This window comes from Notolabrus celidotus, chromosome 18, assembly GCF_009762535.1.
Source record: "Notolabrus celidotus isolate fNotCel1 chromosome 18, fNotCel1.pri, whole genome shotgun sequence".
Lineage (NCBI taxonomy): Eukaryota > Metazoa > Chordata > Actinopteri > Labriformes > Labridae > Notolabrus > Notolabrus celidotus.
Window position 1 is genome coordinate 23,555,081 of NC_048289.1, and position 24,681 is coordinate 23,579,761.

General features: G+C 39.2%; 1 protein-coding gene across 1 annotated transcript in view; it reads right to left on the reverse strand.

The window, feature by feature from the left end:
• Nucleotides 1-1,047: 1,047 nt before the first annotated feature.
• Nucleotides 1,048-24,681, reverse strand: part of LOC117829695 (melanopsin-A-like) — a 47,281-nt gene continuing 23,647 nt past the window's right edge. Inside the window, exons 5-11 of the mRNA XM_034707319.1 lie at nucleotides 19,617-19,788; nucleotides 19,054-19,215; nucleotides 17,035-17,142; nucleotides 10,389-10,560; nucleotides 10,081-10,269; nucleotides 3,864-3,938; nucleotides 1,048-1,316 (exon numbers count right to left, since the gene is read on the reverse strand). Of these exons, the coding sequence (XP_034563210.1) occupies nucleotides 1,119-1,316; nucleotides 3,864-3,938; nucleotides 10,081-10,269; nucleotides 10,389-10,560; nucleotides 17,035-17,142; nucleotides 19,054-19,215; nucleotides 19,617-19,788 (1,076 nt within the window). The 3' untranslated portion in view covers nucleotides 1,048-1,118. The remainder of the gene's footprint in view (nucleotides 1,317-3,863; nucleotides 3,939-10,080; nucleotides 10,270-10,388; nucleotides 10,561-17,034; nucleotides 17,143-19,053; nucleotides 19,216-19,616; nucleotides 19,789-24,681) is intronic.

The window sequence follows — 24,681 nt, forward strand, 5'->3', positions numbered from 1 at the left end:
AGGGCCGTCTCTGGCAAACTATATCTGGGCCACTTAAGGGCCATCATTCTTTGCGGTATGTTGGCCGAATCTAAGTGTATTGTGGGCCAGAATCGGGCCAGACCAATTTTGCTATGTGGGACTTTGTATTTACAGACTTCGGCTCCAAATTGAGCTCCAGTGCAAGATGTCAGCACCTGTCACAGGGGTATGATGACATTACTTTTGTACAACAGGAGGAGATAGAGACAGGTGGTCCATCTTTATATGCAGTCAGTGGGTTAACTCATACGGCAGCTCTGCTATAAGGAGCACATACTCAGAACTAGAGTTAAATCCAGTGATGAGTAATGAGATTTTGATCAACCTAAATGAAGCTGCTGTTGGGTTTTACTTTCAGACCCTCCGTGTGTGGAAGTGTGTGTGTGTAAACTTGTCTATACATCTGTTTTGGCCACAGTTACCATGACCATGTTAAAATAACGAGCTAGTTCATGTGAACTGGCTAGTTTTTAGTTTAAGGCACAAGTCACCAGTTCCCACTGTTCATAGTGTTCTTACCTTAAAGGTGCAGAACGGTCCTCTTAAAAACATGTGTCACGGTAGGTTTGCATGTTTTCAAGGAGTTCGAAGCACACACTGTGAGTGACACCTGTGAAAGCCAATGAGCTATCCAGATGTAAAACAGAGGATCCTGGTGTTCATATAGTGAGTCCAAACATTTTCTTTTTCACAAAAATGTTGTGAAAATATTTTAGTAGAACCAAGAATCAAAATAATCAACCCTAGAGATATAACTTTTCACATTTTGTTTTAAGGCTGATCTGTGGCCTCTAGTTTCGAGGTTAACCATCTCCAACAAACCTCCATGAAGTGTCAGAAAAAAGTAAAACACAGGATACATTTACTGAGCATTCACACTCTCTCTCTCTTGTGCAAATAAATGTGTAAGAGCATGCTCTGGTTTTGATAGCTAGCAAAACTGCAGGCTGGTACAGAAAAACGAAGGGAAACACACACACACACACACACACACACACACACACACACACACACACACACACACACACACACACACACACACACACACACACACACCCAAGATTACACACTTTGTGTTGCACTTTTGTTCACACAGTTCATGGTAATGCTGTTGTCTCCAGCCTGGCTATGTCAAGGGGCTCCCTGGCAACCGGGCCATAAGATTTGGCCAATTTGAGGTTGCCATGGTAACCAGGGGGGCTATGCAATATGGACGGGCTGGATATAGAGGTGACAATGACCGACGACGTCTTACACACAGTCCTCGGACCCCACTCCTCGGTCTCGCTATCCATCTGTGTATGCGGAGAGAGATAGAAAGAAGTGTGTTCAGTTATTCAGACTTGACAGACATTTATTGCGTGTGTGCGTGTGGAAGAAGAAAAAAATCTTCGAGAGGTGAAGGTTGAAGGGAGAGAATTAAGTTTTTATCAACTGTTGCTGTCATTCGGATCGATACAACTCTCCTCCACTTAACCTGCCAGCACATGACACGAAACAGTCACGGCTGATCAAAGGCATTGATCGGTTGCATTGATGAATTGCTTTCCCACCGTGCCCTTGGTGGAGCGGGACTGTATCGCACGCCTGAAGACCTGAGATCAATAGATGTGTAGAAAAGGAGCAGAGCACTTTAACTGAGCTATTTTAAGTAGATTTCTAAATGGGTCATTCTGGTATATTTCAGCTTTGGTCTGAAAAAAAATGGAAAAAGGAATACTTTGCCAAAAGACAAAAAGATGAAACACTCCTCCGAAGAGTTAAATATTTGTTTAAAAACTGGGACAGAAGTGTATTATAATCATAGACTGTATAAAATATACAAGTATGATCCGTGACGTCATCCATCTGTTTCTGAAGAGCTGTTTTGAGGCCAATCGTTGGCGGCAGCCATATTGCTGCTGTTGAGTGATTGTGACGTAAGGAGGCAGAGTTTGAGCCTCCTAGCAAACAGCTACAGTGTTCCTGCAGTCAGCTGTGCCTCTCATTGGAAGACTCGGAATCTTAATATCTTCGAAATTGCCGCATTAGAAAAAAATTCACCCCCCTCACAGTGTGAGCTGATCCAGACTACACTCGTCTTTTGTACCAGACTGTAAACATGTTTATTTCTGCTGTAAAGATCGTCTTTTTCCCATTCATCATGTGTATGTGACTTCCGGTACTTCCGGAGCCAGCCTCAAGTGGATCCTCAATGAACTACAGCTTTTAACACTTCGCATTGGACTCATATTTTTAGACCGAAGGTTGCCTCTTGCTCAGAACTGATGTTTGTATCAAGACTACCAACAGCAGCTTTAGGTTTTTAAGTCCTTGATGACTACTGGTTTCGAAAATCATGACATCACTTCCTACAGATACGTCAAAAACAATTATTTGAACAGAAGAAGATATCATAGGATGACAACATGTTAGTTTAAGGTATGGATGAAACTGGAATGTCGTTCTACTGTGCTGAAGGTTGGCAAATCGTGTAAACATTGGGAATGTGAAAAATTGTTATTTCAATGTTTCTGCTAGATTATCAATTGAAAAGACTATAAATAACAAAAATTGTGTCATATTTCAAAGTAATACAACATATTTGGTTAAGAGTTAAGACAAAAGGCTAAGAAGCATTCAACCAATTTTTGCGTACACTACTCTTAGCTAGCTAACATTATCATTGGCTAGAACCTGGAGCCTTTTCTTTCACACTGTGTAACACTGTAAAATCGTAACATTGGCAGGTAGTGGTCCAAAGAGAACAATAGCTATTGCCTAACACAAACAATTGTGTACTACTTTTTTAGATTCCCTCATGAGCTTCAATGAGGAAACAAAGAACATAATGATTCAGTAGTGCTTAACAACACCACAGAAAAGTTAGTGCAATCATAACGTCACCCAGGAGAGGCAAATTAATCACAATTGATCAGATTCCCTACGTTTATAGCACAAACACAGTGAATACACTTATACAACAGGAGGCTATGACAGCACTTCAGTTTTCTGCACTGTGCATGACTTCAAAGGAAAATGGGAAAATGGTTGCTGTGTGAAAATGTTGGATGGCCGTGGAGAAGAATAAAGGTAGCCATGCTAGTCTAAAGACAACAATGAAGAGCTGCTGCTCAGATGTACTAACCCTCCTGTTATGTTCATTTCTCAGGAACAGCAATTATGTTCCTGGGTCAATTTGAGCCGGGGCATATTTAATTATCAAAAAGTGTCAGAACCCCCCAAAAAATCAAGATAAACATGTTTTTAATCCCATTATTAACTCCATCAAAAAGCATTTAAATCCCTATTCAGTGCAATAGTGTTCTTTAATCCACACAGATCGTAGTTTAATGAGTATATCTCACACTTTTTAATGAAAATTCATGTTAAAATCAGAATCAGAAATACTTAATTTATCCAAGGGGGAAATTCAGTAAAATAAAAGGGTATGTGTGTGTGCATGTGTGTAGGATTGGGGTGAAATATGTCACACAGTTGCAAAGAAACAAGTATTTGACACTTCTGAACCCTTATAGCCTCCACCTTGACTGCCGGGTCAAATTGACCCACAAACAGTATCTATATCTATAAATGCAAGGAGGATTGCAAATATGCGAAATCAGCCATTTTCATTGTATATGTTCATTTCACCTATTAAGCCAAGCAGAAGAAGTTTCATACCGAAAAAATACTTTAAAAAGGGTCAATTTGCCCGCAACATAACAGGAGGGTTAAAGAAGCTTATTTCACAAAACATAAAACTGTTAGTAGTTGCAAAAATGTGGATGCAATAAAAAAACAGGGACAAGATGCCACATCTACTGCACAGAACAAGAGGTGGACTATCAGTGTGCTCTTACAGTAGCTGGTAGACGACTGCTGGCTGGCTGTTGGCTGAAGTCCGACATGGAGATGTCTTCAGGCTCTGTCAGAGACTGAACAGTGCGCACATAAACACAGCCACTTAGTGTTTGTCATAATCAAAGGATCTTTTGTGCTATTAAAGTCTCTAGGTCACACTGTAACTAAATACAGAACAACCTCAAATTGAGGTTAAAGTATGAACCATCCAATAAAGAAGCATTTATTTAAAAAAAGTACGTCACATTATTTTCCTCCGATAGTTCCAAGATTACGCCAGCTGCAATATCATGTGCCAGCAGCAGCAGGATAAGCATTACTGCTGAAAATTAGGGCAACTTGAATGTTGTTGTTGTTGTTGTCTGGAAACAAAGTGTTATGAAAAATATCTGATATTACATTTTTAGGATAAAGTTTAGAAATAAATGTACCAGCTGTCCTGTTTAAAGTTGAATGAGTAGCCATACCAATCTCATGTCTGTCTGTTATTTATGAAGACAGGCTGTAGTGAGTTACTTACTGGACATATGCCCCCCCTAAGCTACTCTGGCTCTGTCCAAAGAAAAACACAACCCTCTAACCAGCACCTCCAAAGCTTGAGTCATGAGTGTGAGGTTGCCAACACACTGAGACTTCAGGGGGTCCCTTTGTAAACAGAGTCTAGCACCCAGCTCCAATGAAAACAAACTTTTGGCAGTCATTTTTAAAACAACCAAGATATACATTATTAATTATTGAGGTTTATTGAAGTAACTTGGAGACAGATTTTGTTACCTATGGACAGAGCTAGGCCAGTTTCCAACTCTGCCTTAGCCTCATATTTAGCTTACAGAAAACAACCTTCACCCTCTCACTGCAAGATGAGAAACCAGCATACCTCCCACAATAATGAACTAAATACTTAAGATGAAAGCATCAGGAATAAAAATACCTCAGACATAAAAATATTAGCTTATTTTATGAAAAACATTTAGTTAATCACTATATTGCTCTGACATCTGCTCAGGATGGGAAGCTTAAATGCTGTTGTAAAAAATAAAGAGTACCTGACAATTATTCATCTATTTTTTGAGATAAATGAGCACATTTTAAAAAAATATGTAATGTAAAAATCCAGAGGGTAATCTCCCTAATTTCAGAGTGAAATTATTTATTTGATAACCCTTTTGCTAAGTGTAAACAAAAGCTAATGCAACCATTCAAGCACAGTGTTGCCAATTTAGTGACTTTCTCGCTCTATTTAGCGAGTTTTCAGACCCCTCTAGTGACTCTATTTCAAAAAGCGACTAGCGACAAATCGAGCTGCTTTTTTTGGTTTTAAATGAAGACTTTTTGAGACTGACGTGAAAGCATGTTTCGCTCTCAACGAGCAGTGGATGCTGCTGTGTGTCCCTCCTAGCTGCATTCAGAGCAGGAGGCGTTCACCCCTCAGCATCCAGACTGTGAATGTATCACGCATGTACGAATGACTGATCCCACCTACTCTCTCTTTTTGATCTTTTTAGATAGTAAATGTAGATTGTATACAATAAAAATGTAGAAAATGTTATGGTTGAAAAATGTCATGTTTTACTTTCATTTGTTGTAGGCTCCTAAGTGTAGTTATAAACATATTAAGGGTGTTTTTTTTACTCTTTTTTTGTCTCTCCTTCAATGTTACACGTCTCTCCTACAGCGTCCATTATAATTTAAATTATGCAAATTAAGTTATGACGTCATTTAGCAACTTCTAGCAACTTTTAGGACAGCCAATGGCTACTTTCCTCACTGGGGAGTTGGCAACACTGTTCAAGCACGAGCTAGCTAACAAGTAGCTAACAACACTTGACAATTATGTATTTTAACTAGTTAGTTAAACCAAGCTATAATAATGTTAACAATGAATTAAAGCAATTTCATTTTAAATCACCTAAACTAATCAAAAATTAATTTGTTTTTAACTACTTCCATAGTTAACCATAGTGTTTTCTAGAAAGTGGATGTTTGGCTACTAGTTAGTTAGTTAGTTGGTTATCTAATGTGTACTTTCATTCTGAAAAATAACCACATTTCCCTCCAGTTCTCACTTGCTGGCAGACAGGAAAATGGTGATTACAGTTTTTCTCAAATGTTTACGCACAAATACTGGTACTTGAGACACAATGACCACAACATGTAACCCATACACCAACCCCCTGAACCGATTCTTCTAAACTGCAAGCACAATTCCTGCTTTACACTCAAATTGCAGTTCTAAAACACACTTTTTTCAAAACACTACACACAATTTTCTGCATTTGGCACAATTTTAATGAAGAAAATCTCTTGTTTTTCACAAGGAACACACTGCCATTCAAAATCTAAAGTTAATTGCCCTACTATGCACACTGACTCATCACATGGGCAAACACCTGTCACACTCTGATTTCTGATTTTAGCAATCAGAGCTTTATTTCCCTCCGCTGCTTGGCCATGCAGGGAAAACATTGCTTGTTATGAGGATGAGGTGCTGTGGCCAGACCGAAACAGAAGAGAGGATGCAGCATAGTTTTTTTTTTTTTACTGTAACTGTACACAGTAAATTCTTCTGTTGTTTTGTATGTAGACCACTGTATGTGCAACTTTGTGTTGGTTGGGATGTACACTATTTTACAACACACTTATGTATGTATTGTCTGTAGTAAGTGTAACACTGAACAAAAAAAAAGGCCTAAGTCATTATGATCAATGGAGAAGAAGTGCTTTCCATTCATCAAAGTGTTTTACATTGAGCACATCAGTGTTCAACTGGTTCTTAGAAAAGTCTATTCATATGGTGGTTTGTGTGTGCCATTTGAAAACAAGTTACCATTATGAGAAGAAATAACATTGTTTGGAATGTAAAGTTTCATTTTGCAGGAGAACTGAGGGGTTTTGCCCATTGTGTGTGTGTGTTTTTTGATTTGTGTGTAGAGTTCTGAGAGTATGAGGCATGCTTTCAGAAAATGTGTGTAAACAATCGAGAAAAACTGTAATAAAATGATCTGAAATACTAAATCTGTGCTACTAACAACATGGGAAATGGCAGTTTTATAACAGCATTTAGCGTCCCACCCTGCATGATAGTTGAGAAAAATGACTTCAGTGTGAAAATGTTCAAAATGTTCAAAATGTCAATAATTTAAAACCAAATGAGCAACAAAAATGAATTTCTAGCATCTCAAGTTTGAACCACAACAAAAAACTGTTTAAAAGTAACATACATTTTCACAGACACGTACCAAACATAAATTTTACACTCAAGTAAAAGTGTTTATATCTTCTGCTCTGTGCAGAGAGTGAAGCAGATGGAGGTCAAACACTTCTTGACAATCAGCCGTCTTCGTCTGCCTTCAAGTGTAGTTAAAACATGGAGTCACATCATGCTAACCCTGGATTAAGTCTGAAACACCCAGATTATTGGATTAGTCTTTGGGCCCTCTGTAATGGAGTCCTCAGTGAACCTGACCTGCATGCCAGTGGGTCTGTATGTGTGTGTCTGCATGTGTGAGTACATGAGGATTGCTTGTGTTTTTTTCCCCATGAACTAAGATGATTACAGAAAAACGGAAATGCTCCATATTCAATGCCCCACTTAAACATCTATTGGTTGGACCATTGAGTTTTACTAAGCCTCAATATGCAATATGTATGAATGTTGTTCATGATGCGTTACAACAATTGCTTTAACTTTAAACTTAAGCCTAAATTTACTTAAATTTAAGTCATAATCCTAAGTTAAAGCTTTGCTACTCTGCTGAGTAGAATGGTCAACTTTGGACTTTTTTTTTTACATCTTGAAGATGTATTACTGCTCATCCAAAAGGTTTTTAAAGTTCTGACTGATTGGTGGAGAGTCAAAGGCATTTAACCTCTGAAAGGTCTCCACTCCTTAAAAAGTACAAAGGTCAGATAAGGGTCTCCCATCCACCTGGTTGGCATGTGAAAGTCATTAGAGTCATATTGTCCTGGTGTGAATGAACTGCCTGGGAAGGAATGTTTAGAGAAAAGTTAGCCATGGTAGAGAGATGTAGATGTGATATGATTTTGAATTTGGGAGTCACAGTTTATATCTTCATACAGTCTTCTCTGGAGAACATTTCTTTTGTGTAGCCCTTTACATGACAAGAGACAAATACAGTTGTGCAAAGAATGAAAAATGAGGGCATGAGAGGGAAGCCTGGTTCCCTTGACACCTCTGCACAGCTGACCGGTCACAGCGTGAGGTGCATGGAAACAACAGATCACGGTTTTCAGAAGGTTAAGATATGGTCTGACATGTCACGCTGTAATCTGTCAGCGGAAATGAGCTGAAGAAAGGAGTTTGAAATGCTCTTCAACCAAATGACACGCTGTTCTTGAGGAGGAGATGAACAACGATGCCAAGACAATCTCAGAACGTGGTAACACACATATTCTCTGTTCTGTACAATGTGAAGCTTTTTTCATTGCTTTGTTTTTTAATGGCTTATTGTAATGATTTTTAAGGGTGCTCTTTTAATATGTTTCTTCTGCCCTTTGGCAGGATGTTTTGATGTCTTGTTGCAGAGATGTGCAATAGAAATAAACTTTCCTTTACATTTTAAATCTTGCAAATTTCTGCACAACTGCACATCTTCTTCCCTTAAAAATCAGATAATTTGATCACCTTTTTTCTTTCATTTTTTCTTCTAATGTATTTCATCAGGCCAAGGCAAATTCCATGTAATGTAAAATTCACTGGGCTATATATAGTTGTGCTCATAAGTTTACATACCCTGGCAGAATTTATGGTTTCTTTGGTAGTTTCTGTTGTCATTATGATATGAAAAGAGTAAACACGGTTGTTTGATACAAATTTAGCTTCAGCCAACCACTAACCATGTCATTAAGAAGTATCATCCACACCTGGATCACCTGTTGTGATAATGTTATGTTGAACATAAGATTTCAAAACGTGAGCTTTGTTATTTGGGCGTCTTTATAAAACGTACATCTGACGATTAATGTCAAAAGATCAGATACATAAAGAAAAGAAAAACTGTAGAAGGCGGAGCGGGACACACCACTGTGCATCAGAAGTGTACAGAACAGAGAAAACGTAAGTGGTGTGTGAACACACTCTAAAATAATATTATAATATTGGTAGATAAACGTAATATTATAATTAAAAGATACACGATATAATGGTATATAAACAGGGTCATGTATTCTAATATTTTCAATAGACATCCTCCCCTTGGCATCCCCATTCCGCCCTAGGTACAGCGTCATACTGTGGGAAACACTGAACAAATGTGAGGTTAAGCTGAATAGTTTTCCTAGCTTACTTACTAACAAAGTGTCTCTAATTGTGGAATCAAACTATGCAGAGTTAGACTACAATCAAGATATGTGCAGATATTAGTCTTGAAATTGAAACAGATATTAGTCGTTTGTTATCAGAGTCCAAAAGTCCAAAAATGTAGATCGTCCCTTTGGGTAGGAAGACCTTTTTTTCCCATTAGAATCCAGACTTTCTAATGACTTTTAACTCTGACAGAATATTGTTGCTGTGATCACTCTGAAGGTCTAATCATAAAGACTTAAGTAAAAACATTTAACATATCAGATGATTGTTATTTCGCTGTAGAAGACTGAAGTGGCTATCCGTGTTAGTTTGCAAGCTACTGTGTTTTTCTGGAGGCTTAGTTTAAAATGTAGACCAAGGCTTGGTAAATATACAAAGAAGCATCCAGAGAGTCCAAACAACACGGACGGTGATACTACAATGCTAGGATCACAACATCAAACCACAACAGGGCACGACATGATGTAATCATATTGCACCCTCAAGAATCCGGCTCATGACTGTCTGCAGCCTGGATTTAGGGGGCGCCATCTTACATGACCTCATAAAGTTATGTGCCGTGGAATACCGGATATAAACATGGTGTGTATTGACTTTGAAAGTACTCCAAAACAACATGACCATCCTACTCATATCAGGGAGGAGAAAATTGAAATCAGCTTTGACATGATGCCAAAAAAAGGAGCAAAACTTCACGTCAACAAACTGGTCTGAAAATGAAAAGTGCGCTTTATATGACAACCTATCTCAGTGTGGCGACACCTCTCCTCTGACACTTTAAGTGATAGAGTTGGAAATGTATCACTTTCATCTTCAGTTTGAGATACACTGGTGTGTATTAAAGTGTGTAAGTGACACTTTGTTGACATAATCCAGGCACCGACACTCACTGTGATGTGTGAGATGAGACGTATGCCCGGGTCAGGGAGGTTGTGGCCACTTCTCTCAGACTCTCCCGTATTGTGACCTCTCACCTTTGACCTCTGGCTGGAATGGCGCACCTGTTTGGCATCAGCGGACAGCTGACGACTGACAGGCGTCCGAGACGAGCACTCGTCCTCTGTGTCTGAAAAGCGAGCCTGCAAAACACACACAAAAAAACCATACCGCAGACAAAATCAGCAGCTTGTAATTCAAAGTATTTATCATGGGAGGTGTAAGACAGAGACATACCATATTAGATATGAGAGACACTCACTGATTCGCTCTCAGACAAGGAGGAGTTGCGGGGCTTGCTCAGGCCTTTGCTCTCTGATTGGCTGGTGAGGGTTGATCGACGGGTGGACTGGAAGCTGCTGCTGCTGAAGCGATCTCTACCAGTCATGCACAGCAACACCCCGAGATAAGGAACATATCTGCTGATCGCTGACCTGACAGAGGGATCAAAACAAATAAAAACCTTAGTAGAACGCATTTAATTGTCTCACGGTAAAGACTGTGGCCTAGCTGAATTGGACCAATTTCACCTCTTTAATTAACCTTTAAAAATACAAAAGAGATTCAAACTCTATTAACACATGAAAGCCAGTGGAAAAACTGCTCTGATTAACAAAGCAAAGTGTTTCTAAAGGTACAAAACAATTAAAGGCTTCATCAGCTAGTTTAAAGCTGTGCACTGAGGGGTTGCAGCACAGTTACCAAGACCACACAAGTAGACACATTATATTTGCTGCACACTGTGGGTGACATGCTCCTTCTCAAGTTTAATTACACAGTGTTTGGTGTGTCATCTTTATTGTGTTCCCTTTATATTTTTATGTGAGTGGTGTATCTAATTTTATATAAATTTGAACTTCAGTTAGGAGCCCAAGGCCAGTTTCTCAACAGGAACAACCAATTCATGTCACTTCACTTCAGATAAATTCAATGTAATTCACTTCAATTCACTGTAATTCACTTCACTTCACTTCAATTCACATCACTTTACTTCCCTTTAATTCATTTTATTACCTGGCTTTCTTACTGGTCTTCCGGTTGTGTAAGAAGCTTGATCTGATTGGTCAAAAAAACAGGGCTCTAAATTAACACCCGACTCTCGGCCGCGGCCATTTCTTGCATTTCTTCCTCCACTCTCTACTCCCCGCGTTTCCTGTCTCTCTTCAGCTGTCCTATCTAATAAAAGGCATAAAAGCCCCGAAATATAATACAAAAAAAATAAAATTGCGACATTTGCCTTGTTTATCTTTAAAGGTGTGTGAACCGCAGAGCTCAGAGAAGAAGGAGAGCTGAATGAGGACAGTTTCATGTTAAATGGACCACAACAGGCAGATAAGAATCCATCTCCATTGATGGCTTAATGGCGAATCACTGGGTCTATTTTTTTAAAACTGTAAACATAAATAATCTTTTAAAAAAGGCAAACAGAAATAATTTTATGTGTCTAATGTGTTTGTATTTTAAGTTAGTAGCCGGGTAATAAGCAGGATAATGTAATGTATATTATCCCTTACGTTATTCACTTGAATTTAGTTCAGTTCAATTAAACTCACTTGATTTCAATACAATTCACTACACGTCACTTTAATTCTATTCCATATTTATAATGTACAACTTCATTCAGTTCTATTCAATTGAATTTGATCCAATTTCTCATTTTAATTCCATTTGATTCAGATAAATCAACTTAAGTTCTTCCATTCATTTCAATTCAATACCACTGCTGTCTGTGCAGTTCCTCTCAAATGTATTTCACTTCTGTTTGACTCCATTCCATTCTACTCCGATCAATTCCATTTCACTTCATTCATAAATTAAATTCCATTCCATTTCTGTAATGGCTATCCGTTGTCTTCTTTGCTATGTTTCTACACTTACTTATTTATATAACCATTCTTGAGTGACGACATGACAATGTTTCACGCGTTGAGTCGGCTCGGTGACCTTCTTGCACACGGTAAAACAACTGTGACGCTCTGCCGCACCCATTTATCGAGAACAACAGAACACTTGTTTTCACACAGTACCAGAATTCCCGTCTCTGAGTAACATGACTACTGGAGCCGCATAAGACGGCAACCTTACAGGTAACAAATACAGGAAATAAACCGGCATATATTACAATATTCTTTCCAAAACGGAACAATATGTTTTTTCTCTGTATTCTAACAATGTATACCGTTTAAGTAATATAAACAACTTATCATTGGTAAATGTAGCTTCCAATTTTACTCCACTCAATTTGGGTTTTTTTTCAATTCAATTGATTTAATTTATTTTCTTTCGACAGAATAAAATCAATTTAATTCAACTGTTTAATTCAACTCAATACTTTTCCCCTGAAGTCATGTATTTCAATTTAGCTCCATTCAATCAGTCCTAATTACTTCAATCCCTTCCAGATCCACACAATCAATTAAATTTAACTCGACTCAATTTAGTTCAGTTCTATGTAAATCACTTTAGTGCAATTCACTCAACCCTTTGCCCTTCCGTTTAATTCACTTTATTGCCCGGCTCTCTTGCTGATCTTCCGGTTGTGTAAGATGCTTGATTCTGACTGGTCGAAATCTCTTGACAACGGTTAATAACTTTCACTAACATGAGCAACACCAGAGGCAAACTGATCACACATCATGTGAAATCAATGCTAGCCGGCAGGCTATGGACCTTTACATATTGGATCCTGTCCAGCAATATTAGCAACGACAGCGGAGCAGGTGAGAGTCACTTTACGTTACCAGTCTCTACAAAGAAACTTAAACCATGAGCGAAAGTGATGATAGCAGCAGGGTTCAAAGTTGTGAAATTTGCCTTGTTTATCTTTATAGGTGTGTGAACCGCAAAGCTCAGAGAAGAAGGAGAGCTAAGTGAGGACAGTTTCATGTTAAATCGACCACAACAGGCAGATAAGAATCCATCTCCATTGATGGCTTACTGGCAAATCACTGGGACCAATTTTTAAATACTGTAAATATAAATCATTTCAAATCAATAACATTATCTTTAATCAACATGTTTGTATTTTAAGTTAAAAAGGTAAAAAGCACGATAAGGTACGGTAAGCTTTGCATCGGGGTCTTGTCTCACCCTGTCAGGATATTTCCCATAACTACCTGCTAACCATACAGTATCCCTTACTTAATTCAATTATGTTCAACTTCTGTTTCTTTAAATTCCATTCTATTCAATCTTTTCCCTTCTTATTTTTTATCATTTAAATAATGCACCAAATCATATCAAATGTTATCTCAACACTCAACTTCTTCTTTGTTCTTTTCCCAAAAGCATCAACTACCAACGCCTTGACATGACACTCTGCATCTCATACGATACAAAAAATAACCCTCAGCTTCTTTATCAGACCCACATGGCTTTCAACACACGGTTATTCTAACCTATTTATGGTAACATTGATCGTTTACAGAAACAGCCTCTGAAGGTAGAGTCTGAGAAAGTCTGCTTCAGGAGGTGGTTGGGGGTGATTAATGGGCAAAATAACAGTAGACCTTTATGAAGGGGAGCTGGGATCTAGTCCCATGTGAAACTGAAAGTAAATGTTGTGTTATTGATGTAACCCACCTCGTAATGTTTCTCTAAGCTTTAATAAGGAGTTTTGTTTCAGTGTAAACCAAACACACCATCTGACATAAACCATGACTCCAACAGGAGGGAAAAAGACGCTTTCTGGGAGAACTACGTAAAGCACAATGTACACGAGACACAAGGCTGATTCTGTCTGGTGTTGCTTTGATGCTTTTATTAAGTGTATCTGAACTATCTGAATATATGTCTCCAACAAAAACAAACTCATACGCACCACAAACACTGCCACCAAAATCATCCGCCTCCCCACACCCAACCTGTCTGACCTCAACAACAGAGCCATCATACGCAGAGCACGCACTATAACACTGGACCCCAACAACCCCTCTACTAAGTCTTCACACTACTCCCATCTGGTCGCAGATACAGATCCCCATACTGTAGGCGAGCCCGGTTTGGCAGAAGCTTTGTCCCGTTGGCCATAGCACTGCTAAATAAAATGCCCATGTAATGTGTCCGGTGTGTTTATATGTGTCCAGTGTGTTTATATGGGTCCGGTGTGTTTATATGTGTCCAGTGTGTTTATATGTGTCCAGTGTGTTCATATGTGTCCAGTGTGTTTATATGGGTCCGGTGTGTTTATATGTGTCCAGTGTGTTCATATGTGTCCAGTGTGTTCATATGTGTCCAGTGTGTTCATATGTGTCCGGTGTGTTCATATGTGTCCAGTGTGTTTATATGTGTCCAGTGTGTTCATATGTGTCCAGTGTGTTCATATGTGTCCAGTGTGTTTATATGTGTCCAGTGTGTTCATATGTGTCCAGTGTGTTTATATGTGTCGAGTGTGTTCATATGTGTCCAGTGTGTTCATATGTGTCCAGTGTGTTCATATGTGTCCAGTGTGTTCATATGTGTCCAGTGTGTTTATATGTGTCCAGTGTGTTCATATGTGTCCAGTGTGCATATATGTGTCCTATGTGTTCATTTGTGTCCATTGTGTTTATATGTGTCCGGTGTGCATATATGTGTCCGGTGCGCATATATGTGTCCTATGTGTTCATATGTGTCCAGTGTGTTTATATGTGTCCGGTGTGCATATATGTGTCCTATGTGTTCATATGTGTCCAGTGTGCATATATGTGTCCAGTGTGTTTATATGTGTCCGGTGTGCATATATGTGTCCTATGTGTTCATATGTGTCCAGTGTGCATATATGTGTCCAGTGTGTTTATATGTGTCCGGTGTGCATATATGTGTCCTATGTGTTCATTTGTGTCCAGTGTGTTTATATGTGTCCGGTGTGCATATATGTGTCCGGTGTGCATATATGTGTCCTATGTGTTCATATGTGTCCAGTGTGTTTATATGTGTCCGGTGTGCATATATGTGTCCGGTGTGCATATATGTGTCCTATGTGTTCATATGTGTCCAGTGTGTTTATATGTGTCCGGTGTGCATATATGTGTCCTATGTGTTCATATGTGTCCAGTGTGCATATATGTGTCCAGTGTGTTTATATGTGTCCGGTGTGCATATATGTGTCCTATGTGTTCATTTGTGTCCATTGTGTTTATATGTGTCCGGTGTGCATATATGTGTCCGGTGTGCATATATGTGTCCTATGTGTTCATATGTGTCCAGTGTGTTTTTATGTGTCCGGTGTGCATATATGTGTCCGGTGTTCATATGTGTCCAGTGTGCATATATGTGTCCAGTGTGTTTATATGTGTCCGGTGTGCATATATGTGTCCGGTGTGCATATATGTGTCCTATGTGTTCATATGTGTCCAGTGTGTTTATATGTGTCCGGTGTGCATATATGTGTCCTATGTGTTCATATGTGTCCAGTGTGCATATATGTGTCCAGTGTGTTTATATGTGTCCGGTGTGCATATATGTGTCCTATGTGTTCATTTGTGTCCATTGTGTTTATATGTGTCCGGTGTGCATATATGTGTCCGGTGTGCATATATGTGTCCTATGTGTTCATATGTGTCCAGTGTGTTTTTATGTGTCCGGTGTGCATATATGTGTCCGGTGTGTTCATATGTGTCCGGTGTGCATATATGTGTCCTATGTGTTCATTTGTGTCCATTGTGTTTATATGTGTCCGGTGTGCATATATGTGTCCTATGTGTTCATTTGTGTCCAGTGTGTTTATATGTGTCCGGTGTGCATATATGTGTCCGGTGTGCATATATGTGTCCTATGTGTTCATATGTGTCCAGTGTGTTTATATGTGTCCAGTGTGCATATATGTGTCCGGTGCGCATATATGTGTCCTATGTGTTTGTATGAGTCTGGTGTGTATATACTGTATGTGTCTTGTGTGTTCATATGTGTCCGGTGTGTATATATGTGGGATGATGTGCACCATTGTTGTGAGGCTTGGTAGATGTTTATTGTTTATTTGTGTTTTATACTTGTATTCTTGGACAGACAGTGACAACACATCTCCTTATTAAGGACAAATGAAGATCTATCTATCTATCTATCTATCTATCTATCTATCTATCTATCTATCTATCTATCTATCTATCTATCTATCTATCTATCTATCTATCTATCTATCTATCTATCTATCTATCTATCTATCTATCTATCTATCTATCTATTTCCCTCGCTTGAGCCACAACTTTTCATTCCCTCTCTTTCTTTGTTTCCCTAATCTATTTTTGTATCAGTATTAGCACAACCAAATTTAGACTTCAGTCACTGTTTTGTTTTAAACCCTAATTTGCAGCATCAAAATTTGTCTCCTTTAGTCAAACATGAAGTGCTTCGTTAAGAAGTGTGCACCTCAAATGGTCCGCCTGCATGCAGCTACAGGCCGTGTGGATTGGTATTTCAGTGCAGTTGACTCTTAACAACACAAATGGCAGATTATATGTGGAAAATAGGAGACATTGATGGACTATGTGTTGACAAAAACACCAAAGCGAAAAGAAGGCTGGCGACACAAAGGAAACATGGACAGTAACAGGCGGAGAAAAAGAAAAGCATTGCCAAGAAATCAACACAGTCTGAGACCTAAACAAAATTCAATGACTGTCTCGAGGAGAAAACTCAGTTTGCATTGGAAGCAGAAAAATATGTCAAAGCATGACAGCCTGAGGAAAAACACATGGAGTTCCACTGAGCTACTTGTCATGCTGACTCATGCCTTTGATTCAAAATCGATTTTCCTCTGTGGCGGTATCGTGTATTTTTTTCCATTATACGTTTTCTTCAGTTTTATGTTCTATGAAGTTTTTACAGTCATGGAAATAAGACAACCTTGAACCTCAGACAGAGGGTTTAGTTCTTCAAAAACAAGCGGTGGATTCAGAAGTGAAAAAGCAACACTAGAATATGCATCTTACCTGTATTTAGGATGTGTTATGGCATAAATGATAGGGTTGTAAATTGCAGATGCTTTGGCGATGACAGCAGGAACTGAGTTCATATATGGAGTCAACAGGTTGGCATACCTGAGGGAGAGGAGGAGGAGGAGAGAGCAGGGACAGATGTTAGCAGGAGGAAGAAAAATGAGCGAAGGAAATGAGACGCATTCATGTGACAAGGGCAAATGTGGGTGTGTGTCTGAGTAACAGATGAGTGTAGAAACACAGGAGCGGTCACAAAGTCAATATTAGATTCATGTTGCTGTTACTGAACATGCACTGCAATAAAATTGTATTGAAGCATGTTAATAAATCAAAAACATGACTGTTAATGTTATTATGGTATCTGAAGGTGAGTTCTGTGGAGTGTCAGTCCTTTGTGAGACACTGATTCTGAAAAGACAACCTCACAACTGATTAGTCTAACAGCTAAACACTATTCAGTGGAAATTGGGATTATTTTTATAAGCTCTGATTGAAAATAGAATAGAATTATCTCTCTTTTTCACAGTTCAAATGGCTGATATTTTAAATTGACACATCAGATCAAGCTGTGATTGGCTGGATTTCATTATGAGGCTGTCCACTACTAGTCTGAACTACAATGATGATGAGTTTTTTTCATCATCTCTGATTGAAAATAACCAGCATTCTCACTATTTTTTCAAATTTCGTTTGGCTTTTATTTTGAAAGGACACATCAGAATGACCTGTGATTGGCAGGACAGTCCATTTCTCTCAACCAAAACAAACTGCACACTTTGGTCAATGGCGATTGTTTTAAAATGTGCACTATAAATAAAATTTGACTTGACTTGACTTGCATTTCCAGCCACCTTAAATAAAGCCCCATAAGCAGGAGAAGATACATATTCAGAGAAAAAGTCTCAGTAACCATAGACTGTATAATCAATGGACGTAGTATCCGTTACGTCACCCATCTGTTTCTGAAGCCCTGTCAGTCTGGAGCCAATTGTCGGCGGGAGCCATATTGGAAATGCTGAACGCAACCTAACTTCTGTTGAGCTAGTGTGAGGTAAAGAGGCAGGCTTTCCTCTTTGCTATCAGCGACAGTGTTCCCGCCTGTCAGTCAAGTCAGTCATATCCTTAAAAGGGTAAAACTTGCAATCCTAATAGCTTCTGAGCAGTTGCGTTCCAAAAATTTGCCCCCGTACAGTGTGTGCCAATAGAGAAATTAGCTATTCAGACCTGAACCATTGTTATAACCAGGCTGTAAACATGTTTATTTCTGCTGCAAAGATCGTCTTTTTTGAATGGGTGTGTATGTGGTTTCCGGTGTTTCTGCATCCAGACCCAAGTGGACACTCAATGACACACTTCCGCATGGGCTTCAGATTTTGAGACCTGAGGTTGCCGCTTGACTGTAACACAGTTTCCACATCCTCATTTTGTGATCTCTTAAGAAAGATTTAACTCTGCTGCACTCTGTTTCACAGATCCAAGCCTGTATGCTTTTTATAACTCTTAGAGGATCTTGATAGCAGCTTGGTTCGAAAGCCGTCTTTACAGATTATACTTTAATGCCCATCCTTACTGTACAACCATTTGCTCTCAATGTGTCTGAATTAAGTTTCATTTCCTACCTTCCAGGCAGCTGACATCACGGTCAACTTGCAGAGCCTTAAAGCTTTTTAAAAAATGTGCAAGTAATCCTTCAAGGTATTTTCAGACTGAACACAAAGTAAATATTTGTTTTGCTGAGGAATAAGAACACTGGATATCCTCTACTTTATCTCCTGCTAAACCTTGCTGCCTCAACAATCCCCTGCCTGGTTTTAAAGGGGTGATGGATGGACTTTGGCAGCTTTAACAACATATGTAACCCCGAGCTGTCAGTACAGTACTGACACACATAAAGTGCTCAGCCAGTTTTCAGTTCTTAAAGTGATCTTTTTTTTTTTTTACGTCACAAGACTGTAAAAAAAAAAGTCTTCAAGCAGTGTTTGATGAAGTTCTCACACACACACACACACCTACCCAGCAAATGCAGTGAGGGCAGCACAGGAGTACGGGGCCCAGGAGACGACGAATAGTAGAATGACGATGAGTGCGATCTTGGCCATTTTCCATTCGCTCCTCATCTTATGGACCCTCTTTGCTGAGTCTCTGGTCCCCTGACTGTTGATCTTTGTTATCGCTCTGTCAAAAAGAAGTAGAGAAAAGCTCCACATAGTTATGAAAGCTTTTTGCTTTAGGTTTTTTCATTTCAAGATCTTTTTTTCTTGCCATCGTTGTATTTTTTCTCTTCAATGTATTTCTTTTGACTGTCTTGTAAATTGACTTTTACGTAAATTGTTGTCGTGAGGAGACACTTCTTTCATCACCTGCATTGGCAGCCCGCCTGCAGAAGCAGTGTTAGCGTTCAGGTTGAGCAACATATCAGTAAAAAATCAATAGAAGAACCCAGACACATCATTAATCAACGAGACATCAGTATCAACACACACTCACGGGACAGTGTGTGTGGTAAGAGTGAATAAGATGGTAGCATGATTAAACTCAAACTGTGTGTGTGTGTGTGTGTTTGTGTGTGATCTAACCGTGTTGTGTGCCGGATGGCTCTGAAGATGCAGCAGTAGCTGAAGATGATGATGGAAAGAGGGATGAAGAAGACGAAAGTAAAGAGCAGCATGGTGTACGAGCGGACCGAGGGGGTGAAAGTCATGTAGTCCCAGGAGCAGGATGTCATCAGACCTTCAGGGACATAGGCACCTGTGAGAGAAAGCACACACTTCAGACTCAGAGGTCTCTCCTTATGAATTCTGAAGACTCATTCTTCAGTCAGTGTCTGTATTGTTTAACCTCCTGCTCCTTGAGAGGCCTTGAACCATGTGCATCTGTAGTCTGAACACATCTTTCTTTGCAATTTTCTGCCCAAGTATGCTTAATCTGTTCAATAACCTGTAGGCACTGTTGCACTCCACATTGTATTCACTCAATACTTAAAGATTTACTGTGGTCTGCTCCACTGAGGTTCCACTAGTTGTCCGCCCCACACACACACCATCCTCTGTTATCTAAATAAACAATCAACGACCTCCAAGTTAAAAACCCACACAGCACTAATGTGAGGTTTGTGCAGAATAGCAGGATGTTAATGCCTTCTAATGTTCAAATATTACACCCAAACAAGTCTTTGTAAAGGCAGCATTGTGTATTCTAGGCCCAGCTTGGCCCACACAAATTGTCATAATTAGTGTAAAATGTGTTCTTCATTTTACATTTATAGGAATGAAGAATCCCCTTAACCAGCCACCACACCTCCCTGCTTATAAGACTAGGTACACACACACACACAAAAAAAAAGAAAAAGCAGGAAAAACCAGTATGGCTATAAGAATGGTATACTTATCTTGCAGAACAAAACGCTAAACAGCAAGAAGGAAAGTAAGATAAACAAATAATCACCCCAAAATTGAATGTACCAGTGGTGAATTTAATGGTGTTTTTACAGGCTCAAACAAACTCCACAGTCTGTTCAACTGCCCTTCAATCAGCAGCAGGTATATTCTCCAGAGACAGGTCTGCAGCACACAGTGTAAGTTTGACTATATGTCTGTACCATAGACTGTATAAAATATGGACGTAGTATCCGTGACGTCACCCATCTGTTGCTGAGAGCTGTTTTGAAGCAAATCGACGGCAGCAGCCATATTGGTAATGCGGAACTCAACTAGGCCGAGTGTGACGTAGTGTGAGTCTCTTAGCCAATGGCTGTGTGTTCCCGACCGGGAGTCACGTCAGTCATGTCCTTATTTGGGCAAAACTCATAATCTTAATATCTTCTTAACCGTCACGTTAGAAAAAAATTCACCCTCGTACACTGTGTGCCGATAGAGAGATTAGCGTTGTAGGGCCAAGACGTTTTTTGAACCGTCTTTTTCCCATTCATTTCTATGTGGTTTCCGGTGTTTCTGCAGCCAGCCTCAAGCGGATTTTCGATGTATTGCAGTTTATATCACTTCCGCATTGGCTTCATGGTTTGAGACCGGAGTTTGCCGCTTGGTCTGTACATAACATTTGGAGCTCCCTCTTCTGACTGGCTGCAGCATAGGTCATAAGCCCCGCCTCACCCACGTTAACAGATGGAACATGGGTCAAACCATAAAATAAAAGTTCATGTCAAATACGTTTTTCTCAAACATGGTTTCTGTTGTTATAATTATTTCTTAATATGCTTATTTATGTCCTAGTGTTCATTTCTCTGAGAAGTTTAGCTTTTGATTTGTTATGTGATGTTAAAAAGATGATCGATAGCTCTGTGGACAAATGCAGCTTTCCAGAGGTGTGGACTCGAGTTATGTGACTTGAACTCAAGTCAGACTCGAGTCACAATTGTGATGACTTTGGACTCGACTTGACAATATCATCAAAGACTTGGAACTCGACTTGGACTTTGGCATCAATGACTCTGGACTTGATTTGGACTTTAGTCTGATGACTTGAAAATACTTGAGATTTTGAGCATTAGATGAGTTAAAATGACTGTACAACGTCTTCAGAAGTTCATTTGTTGTTGCACTGCTTAGCACTGATTATATCCTGAATGCTATGTCAGCACTCTTTTTCTGTGCGATTAAGTTCTGTCGCTCGCACTGGTCTTATTTGAGTTTTCTACCTCTTTCAACAAAATGTCAATAATAGTCAATGTAAACACCGAATGAAGAGACCATTTTCTCTTTTTCTGTGACTAAGTCTTGTCACACTGGTTCTATTTTATTTAGAAAATAAAACAATTCAAAATGAATACATTGTATTTGTCAAGTTCAATAGACTGTTACATTGTTAAAATGGCATTTTATTTGGTAAACAGTGCTTATAACTTGTAAGGACTCGAAAATTTCAAGCCTATGACTTCGGACTTGACTCAACTAGTCTTGTCTTTTACTTGAGACTTGACTTGGACTTGCACATCTTTACTTGAGACTTGACTCAAGACTTGGGATTGAAGACTTGAGACTTACTCGAGACTTGCAAAACAATGACTTTCTCCCACCACTTCAGTTATCTCTTAAAGCATTAGCAGTGTAGGGAAGGAACAGCGAGAGAAAACATAAACATTAACACAAACAATATTTAACTTTCCATAGCTTTAATTACTGTGGACTGTACCCACCTGTGAGATCATTTATTAGTGGAATCAATGTTTGTTTTGTTAAGTGGAAAGGATTTAACATCAGTCCCATGGCTCTACCGGCCAGGTCACCTTACCTCAGCTACAATAGCGCGATATGTCAGCACTCTTGGATGGTTTCTTTTGGTTTCAAATCTTATAATAAAGACACGTTGTCCATTCTATAGACATTCAATGGTCTGCTCTGGATCACTTTTTCGACTAATTGACACAGTCAATTTTTGTACTAATTTCTGCGATTAGTTTTGCAGTTGCCTTTTTTTTCTTACTACTTTTTAGGGGGGTTTTTTTAGCCGTTATTAGGTTGGACAGCTGGAGAGAGACAGGAATGTGGGAGAGAGAGTTGGGAAGACATGCATCAAACACTGCTGGGACTCAACCTTGCAACTAGTGCAAAGAGGTGCTGCGTCTGTATCTGGGGTGCCAGCTCTACCACGTATCTGTCTGTCACTTTTTTTGGCTCTAGAGAATATATCAACATGTAAACCTTTTTGTAAAATTTCAATTTGACATTTTGTGCAATTGTGGGTGTAATTTGTCTTTGTCATTCAGAGCAGTATGACCTTCATTGGTTTCATCTGTGTAGTGAAAGCAACTCTTTCAGTCTATTTTAGTTATCAGAGGTCACAAAGGGAAATAGTACCTTGTGGTTTGGCTACACCAGTGCAATATGTGTGACACCCTTTTTTGTGCTCATTAAACAAACAAGATGTATTGTCTTAGCTACCGTGGCTCAAAGCTGCTGGTAGGCAGATTTTTCTTTATCCTAGGACATCTGGTTGGCTTAGCTTGCTAAATCTGTGCCAGTACTATGAGGGCTCTTGGTGCTGTAAACTCATTCCCATTATGCACTAGAAAATAAAAAAAGGTTTGGATTTGATCCCTTCCATGAAGCCTGATGACAATAAAACCACAGCACCTACAGATGGCACTTCTGTCTGATGAAGTGACCTCTGACCTCTCCTGCTATCAGACCTGTGCAGGAGTCTGTAGGAGTATAAGCCTTTATCTCACTGTGGTCATCAGTGTAGCCTGCAGGGTTTGAGTGTGATCATTGTAGGTCTGTCTGTTGGATTTTTTTTTTTTCTGTTGTTAAGGGAAATCATCTAGTCTCAGTTGACGGGTAAACAAAAACAAATGTGAAGAAGTTACTTTGCAACTTTTAAAAACAAGCCAACATTCGTACTTGTGACCATTTGAGCATTGATTAAGAAACATTTGAGACTGTTTTTGCTGCAATTTGTCAAAAGTTAATGAGATCAGACTGAACAACCAACAGGGAAATGCTGAAACAATTTCAACATTGCTTTCAAGCACATATTTAGACTCTAACTATGAGCCTCAAGCTTTAAAGTAGGACAATGTGACCAACATACTATACATCTTTCCAGGTGTTTCTGTGGTGGAAACTAAAACCTGTGCTGTGGGTAAAACCCATTAAAAGCTTTTTTTTTAAATAAATATAACACTGCATCCTTAATTTCATACAACATGAATAAAGAAAATACAAAGAAATAACAAAGCATATAGGCATTTCTAAAAGTAAACCTCGAGTCTGAGGGCATACACACACACACACACACACACACACACACACACACACACACACACACACACACACACACACACACACACACACACACACACACACACACACACACACACACACACACACACATGCACATAAATATCATGCAAAAGCAGACCTTGGAAAAACACTATCTCTGTCTCTCCTCCAGACACGGAAGGAAGCCATAAGTCAGTTTTATTGCATGTTGTGTTAAGTTGTTGTGGCAGTAGGGGCTACAAATTCAAAGAGAACTTGTAGTGAAAAACAGCCACAGCAGGGGGGTAGACGAGGGTAACAGAACTGCATCAGGAGTCAACAGAGTATATGTCTACAATACCTGTATTGTTTCTACCTGGATGTGAATGATTTAAACAATCTGTCTATTCAGTAAGGTGGAAGTGGTTGCAAATCATCTGTAATGCAGTGTTATAAATGGAAAAACACAAGAATAGAAGCTAGAACCACCAAACAGCCAGGAAAATCAAAATAATCCACGCAGCACAAAATAAAAGGTAATCAAATATAATTGTAGCAAAGCACAGGCATGGAAAACATCCACAAACAACTTAGTTTAAGTGCTAATAGTATACGTATGGGTCCATTATGTTGTTCTTATTATATGAAATATCATACAATTGGATATTAATGGAAGTTGTAGAACCAATCTATAGACAACTGGGTCGTTTTTTTAAAATTGGTCTCATTCTTTGAAATAAGACTTTTGCCATTTTATGTTGAGGAATCCCAAAGGAGCACCTCAGGGCTCCATATTTGGTCCTCGGCCGATCTCACATCCGGCCATGTTTTCCCATATTACATGTCCAAATACCCAAAGTGCCCACTGGTCCCCCCCTGTGATATACGCCTTGTTTGTACAGGCACTTCATGGTCTCAGTTTTGA